The sequence below is a fragment of the Penaeus japonicus genome, unplaced genomic scaffold (genome assembly GCF_977035675.1).
Source record: "Penaeus japonicus unplaced genomic scaffold, GWHDUDI00000001_assembly GWHDUDI00000009, whole genome shotgun sequence".
In the NCBI taxonomy this organism is placed as follows: domain Eukaryota; kingdom Metazoa; phylum Arthropoda; class Malacostraca; order Decapoda; family Penaeidae; genus Penaeus; species Penaeus japonicus.
In genome coordinates this window covers 1,801,496-1,807,837 of record NW_028234411.1, presented here as the reverse complement: position 1 = coordinate 1,807,837, position 6,342 = coordinate 1,801,496, and the positions used below count along the sequence as shown (strand labels likewise).

The 6,342-nt window shown below is 36.6% G+C and overlaps 1 protein-coding gene across 1 annotated transcript; it reads right to left on the bottom strand.

Annotated features, from left to right (window-relative positions):
- Positions 1–505: 505 nt before the first annotated feature.
- On the bottom strand, positions 506–5,852 carry LOC122264420 (serine/threonine-protein kinase NLK-like). Its single transcript, XM_086539493.1, has 3 exons — positions 5,640–5,852; positions 5,282–5,400; positions 506–1,927 (listed from the first exon to the last, which is right to left on the bottom strand). The coding sequence occupies exons 1-3, from the start codon at positions 5,835–5,837 to the stop codon at positions 1,873–1,875; spliced, it is 372 nt and encodes a 123-aa protein (XP_086395619.1). The 5' UTR covers positions 5,838–5,852; the 3' UTR covers positions 506–1,872.
- Between the last annotated feature and the right edge of the window lie 490 nt (positions 5,853–6,342).

The following is a 6,342-nucleotide window of genomic DNA, read 5'->3' as shown; positions in this document are numbered from 1 at the left end:
CCTGATTCACAGCAAGAAATTCAAATTAAAAATTAAGAATAATAGCATTCTCTTTTCTTTTCTTTTTTTCCTAAATATCTTAATATCAAATTTAAATTACATTGCACATAAAAATTCACTTGAAGTCTTTACTGACACCATTGTTTGAATGGTGAAACTTCAAAAAACCTTCAACTAAAGGGTTATATCTTTAAAAAAATGTTAAAACACTGAGAACAGAAAGGAATACTTTTCATTCACTTCTAACACAGTTAACAGTTAAAATCATCAGCTACATTTGGTAAAAAAAAAAAAAGATAAAAGAAGAAAAAAAAAAAAAATGCATTGGCTGATGATCATAAACCAAGGGAAAACTAAAAGCACTTGTGTACACTGTAATTCCTGAGAGCAAGGGTTGAGAGTCCCGAGCAAAATTCCCGTGCATCAATTAGGAACCAGAAGAGAGAGGCAAAGGAATGCTCCTCATTACAATTTTTTTTTCTTTCTTTCTTTTTTCAGAAAAGAATGGTATCTTTTCCCCTACGATATAAAGACACTCCTTAGATGCAGATTTCCTCTGGCTGATAACTGATGCGCAGAAATTAAACCCTGGTACTACAAGAGACCATCTGACGAAACATTATCTGAATATACAAAAAATCTGCACTAATGTTATCACAATATTCAACCCTTCTTACATAGCATTGTTAATTCTTTCTTCCTGTAAACTGGAAAGCGTTTCATAAATTCCAGTTCTTTGAAGTCGGCCTAATTATTAAGGTATCCGCAGGCAGACATCCGGATTGATGTCATTCCAAGCCAATTAATACCGTTGTCTCTTTCTTCTTTTCCGGTTTTCATTTCTTCAAGTAAGGGTTCTTCCTTACTGATCACATTAGGCAGAATCTTCACATATGATCGTCAACCTTGAAGGCTTCGGCTACCTTTCAAATGTCAGCAGCGGGCTCGGGGCAAGGAGCCCAGGCGAAAAAAGAGATCATGGTGCGTTGAGCTTTGAGGGTGTCCGAAGTTACGCTGGGTCACTTCTCCGTCCGTGAGACCTTTGGGAAAATCTTCGTCCTTGTCGCTTGCTTGTTATCCACAGCCCAAGGGGATGATGCATTCACTCTAGTACCCAGCAGTCAATACATGTATATGGTAGGGGGACGAGGCCGTATCACACACACACACACATTACCCTTAGTGTACATGGCAGTGATTTGTCTGACTAAGGAACTGGCACATGAAGCCTCTAACACACTTTCTCATGTGAGCCTTTTTCCGTCTCTCTTTCTGTTCACAGTCGCGTATCAACTCAATGAGACTTTTTCTTATCAATATTTCACTGCTCCCACAAAATACTCTTGTGATCCTGGGTACGTCTTCACAGAATCAGTCAAAACTCTAAATCTACACTCGCCTCTGAACAGTCAATTCACTGACCTTGTCATTTCTCCAGTCCTTCCCTCTTTTTTATTTTTTATTTTTTTAATTTTTTACTAGTGAGCCCTTCCATGAAATCAGATTCTATGGAAAATGGTGAATACATGATATGAAAGTAATAAATCAATGATAAAAAAAAAAAATAATAATAATGATCCCACCCTATAATCCACAAAGGACTGGACCGTGTGCAGACATCCAATAGCAATGGTAAATGCTTATACTCTGATATACGATTGTCTGCGTACTTATAACAATCTTATGCCAAATGCAAGGAAACGGACTTTACCATCTTGCTATGGACCAGTCTCAACTGCTTAAGAACCTTGAGCTCTCTCTCTCACTTTCATACAAGTGTATTTCGATTCACACGACCTGCTTCTCCGTATGCTCTTTCACAGGCATGTTTAAGGGGCACTAAGTTCTTTGACGCTAGTGTTTGGCGTCCTGTCAATCCCACTGGTGTGGGGAAGGCGGGAGCTCCGAAGGATGAGCAACTGTCGAGCTGAAAGACAAAACAAAAGCATTTCAATAATCTGAAAACTTTCCTATAACATTATTGGATATTATGTTTAATAAGTATCTGTTACTTTTCTCTTCAAGACACTATCTTCAGCAATTTTCTTTTTGCAAAATCTAGAAGATAACAGACAAATTATATATTCACTACAGTCATTTTTTTTTTTCTTTCTTTTTCTAAAATCATTACTGAATATCAACGAGCATTCCTTAAGTAAAACCAATTTCATCTGTTACTTCTATTCTTTTTTTCCTGCATGCACTTTATTAACAAAAAATTAAGTATATACAGAAGGAGTAGACAGGGTGTAAAGTAGAATCATTTCAAAAGTTTCACTACAATAGACTGCAAATGAGCAAATTACAAAGGGGAAAAAGATTGGCTCCTTATCAATTAAACAATTTCAAATCAACTATTTCCAAAAGGCCCGACCAACCAGCCTGTAAATGCATTTACTTGAAACCTAAAACAGTGTATTTACAAGAGGCTGAAGCTTGTCCTAGTGATGTAATCAAACACGCAATCATTTGCAATACTTTTATTTACAGATGACAAGATGTTACATATAAAAAATACCCATCATTCAATGATGACGTGAAAAGCACTAGGTTTCCAGAGAAGAGTTTGCTACTCGGTAAAAACAGATTTCCTTTACAAAACATGAATCATGACTAGAGGGTAGAGACACTGGGGAACCAGAACTTCTACTGGCAGCAATGCAAGCAATCGCTGTTCAACTGTTATCCTTTGAATTAACATTATGTCAAATGTAACTGGTAAAGTTATAAATTTCGGGTTATTTCAGCATTCTCAAATTCGGGGAAAATGATTAAAAAAAAGAGGAATAATTTCCGTACAGAATGTTAGTCCATATATCACAAGGAATAAGAAGACTTCTATGACGATTCAGGACATCAAATATCATGAGAAAGTCATAATATTCAACTTTATAAATGGGCTGAGTTAATGACCATGCTATATACAACAGACTCATCAATCACAATGCCAGATAGTCAACTGGTGAGCAGAGCAACCATACAGTCACCACCACGAAATGAGTTAGTCTACTGATCTGTGTCTCATTCCAATGGGAGTTAAGGGAATTGTGAACAAGAGGTAATGCTATATATATATATATATAAAACCTTATTCTAGATTAGAGTTTGTCATTCCTCTCGAAATAATACGGGGAAACACTACATACATCTGAAATGCTCTGATTCAGGTTTTTGCCGCAATATATTGAATTTCCTCTTCATATGCCAGGGAGATCTACAACTTCGTCAAATAAGGAATCTTTTAAATCTTGAAATAATGCAAGGAAAATGTATCTCAAACTGAAGGATGCAACTTATCACAGCCAAACACTGCTTCAAAAAAATAAATATATAAAACAAATAACCTGTAGTCAACCCCTGACAAAAAAATAAATAAATAAATAAACTAAAAAGATAAACAGCCCTGACAAAAAAACAAAGGGAAAAAAAAAAACGATAATATACTCGATGCAAAAATTAATCACACAAATCTACCCCCATTTTCCTTTTTCGACTCGCTAATATAGGAGCTTTTAAAAGGACAATATCCAAATGCCAAACTAAAAAAAAAAATTCACACTCAAAGTCAAGAGACGAAACAAAGCCTTCTCGAGATCACCCTTCACATACTCTAAACCCGCCCGGCTTGTTTCCCTCGTGTAAACTCTACCCAGAAAATCATTCGTGAAAACAAAAGCCATGCAAACTAACTTTAAAAAATTAAACGAAAATCAAAGTTACACAAAGTTAAGGATGTTGATCCAATTTTCATCTTGCACTATTCTTTCCTTTTTCTTATCTTTTCTTATCTTTCCTTTGTAGGACGTTAAGACTCGGCCGGGCATAATAAGCCCATGCAATAGGGACAAGTTCGCACAACTTCCCCGGCACTGGCAGTTCAGAAATTCAAAATACTATTACAGAAATCTTAAAATAAGTAACATTTATAATTCTTCCTTCAAACATTCTTCCTTTTTTTTTTTTTTTTTTTCTTTTTTTTTGTAATTACAGTAAAAAGCATTCAATTTGGAATTCTTTAGACGCATGTGATGTCTAACAATCTTAATTTCTAAGTTTCTTTGTGTTTGCTCTTGTGAAATCCATCAGTCAGCTGGTCAGTCAGTCAATCAATCACTCAACCAACATACCAATCACTCAATAACTCAATCCGTTGATTAATCACGCTATCAATCATTCAAAGAAACAATCAAAGAGATGATCAACCAACCAACCAATCGATCAAACATTCAACCAGTCGAGCAATTTGTCAGTCAACCACCCACGCAATCCATCGGTTGGCTGAGCAACCGTTCATCCAATCCATCTCTTGCTCAGAGCTAGTGCAGTTGTCGCAATCCCACGCAAACGTGTCTCTACGGGTGTGTGAATGTGAGTAAATGTGTGATTCTCAGTTCCTATTCAATATTACTCAAAAGTGGAAACACAAATAGGCCAGAGGATGTGCGCGAATACGTGAGTGCATGTGCGTCAATACTGTATACTGTAGGTGAGTGCATGTGCGCCTGTGAGGGGGATGTGCATGTGCGCCTGTGTGGGGAGGTGCATTGTTATGTGTGTGCGTAATGTTAGTATTTGCATGGGCGCTTGTGACTCGAAACTAGATATATAATAAAGCAGGTGTGCGCACACATACATTTATGTGAGTAATTAACAAGAATGATACAGCTTTTTTTTTCACAGGATATTTACTGTGGTATTACAAGAAATTTTACGTTTACCACAGTAAGTATAACAGAGAAACCACCTTCAATATCATCCTTAGGTTATGCTACTTTGCTTTTAACATTTCTTTCTTCTTTGCAACTACTACCTATAATTCCCTCCTTACAAATGTCAACTGTTCAAATAATATCAGTTATCTTAACAATAAAAGAACAAAAACATCATCCATACATCATGAACAACTTTCTGCTCTACTAGTGGTCACCATATCAATTTCTCTTCTCTCTCTTTTTTTTTTCTTATTTTTGTCTCTATTATCAACTCCACATGCAACCTTTACAAACTTCTACAAGACTAAACCACTGCCAAGAGTTAACCCTATACCTGAAGACTTTACACATACAAAACTTGATAGATACACAGCTACTAGCCGAGACAGGCATCTCTACTACAGGAAAGAATAAATGTAATGAAAGTCTCAAAAAAACTACTACTTTCTTTTTTTTTGTTTGTTTGTTGGTTTGTTTGTTTCATAGAGCTCATGCCTAAGAGAAAATCTACTCAGAGGGAAGTGTCCTACATATATATATCTCGTAATGAGAGAGAAGCTCAAGCTAACCTGGCAAAGCTCTTGTAAGCAGCAGACATGGGGTTGATACATAGAGGTACACGATCACGCGCCAGGTGGCTCAGGATGAACTTGTGCAACCGATCCTTCACTTGTGACATGGAGTGGAGCTGCAATGGTGGGAGAAGATTAGCAACGGAGATCTCACAGGAGTCCTTATTATTATCTAACAGCAGGTTTTCATCAAGTATTGACTCTTGCAATAATCAGGTTTCAGTTCTTGATACGAGCCAGTTAAATATTACTAATGAATTCACAAGTCAATTAATTAGGCCATGAAAAAAAAGAAGCTTATAAAGACATGACTCTCCAAGAGATCACAGACGAGAAATCCTCGCATGACACCAACCTCGTTTTCCCAAGTATCGTCAAATGCATGAGGGGCCGTCGGTTCAAAGTCGTGTGTGTACTGTCGCCCTCCGCAGTTTGTGGAAGCACAGCAAGTACACATACAAGAGTGATACCGTAGTCGGCCTTCATCTAGGTAGGGGTGTGCAAGCGCTTCAGTCACGGTCAATCGTTTATCCTGGAAAGCAAAGGAAGACATGAATATCAATAAGTTTTGGTAAATCTATCTGGGCAAAATTACAGACGTCGGATATTCATGCTCATATCTATGCTTCGATTAGTTCAATACATGGATGGATCTAGCATTTAATTAACATTCTATGACATCTAAAAACACCAAATAACAAGCCACTTTTCTTTTCTATTCTGCCATAAAAATTAATCTATACATAAATGCACATCACAGAATAAAAATGTCTCTAAAAAAAAAGCACTTTTTTTTCTAAATTCCTATTACTGTTATCATGGCTATCAAAACAATGTTACTATAATAATGTAATGATAACAACAGTAACAACAGTAATAGTAACAGAAATAAAATGTTCTTTTCCCTGAAAATTCCAGGAAATGAGTACAGGTACGGTCAGGTAGGCCTACTAATTGACTCTTCGGTGGAACCATCCTCGCGTAAAAAAAAAAGAAAAATCATAAAACTAAACCATAGTGGAAGGTGGTTGTTCCCACCGTCAACGGATTAACCAACC

Coding starts and splice junctions, on each gene's coding strand:
- LOC122264420 (XM_086539493.1), bottom strand. CDS start 5,837: ATGTCTTCCTTTGCTTTCCAGGATAAACGATTGACCGTGACTGAAGCG. Junction 5,401..5,639: donor ACGATACTTGGGAAAACGAG/GTTGGTGTCATG, acceptor CCACCATTGCAG/CTCCACTCCATGTCACAAGT. Junction 1,928..5,281: donor GCTTACAAGAGCTTTGCCAG/GTTAGCTTGAGC, acceptor TTTGTCTTTCAG/CTCGACAGTTGCTCATCCTT.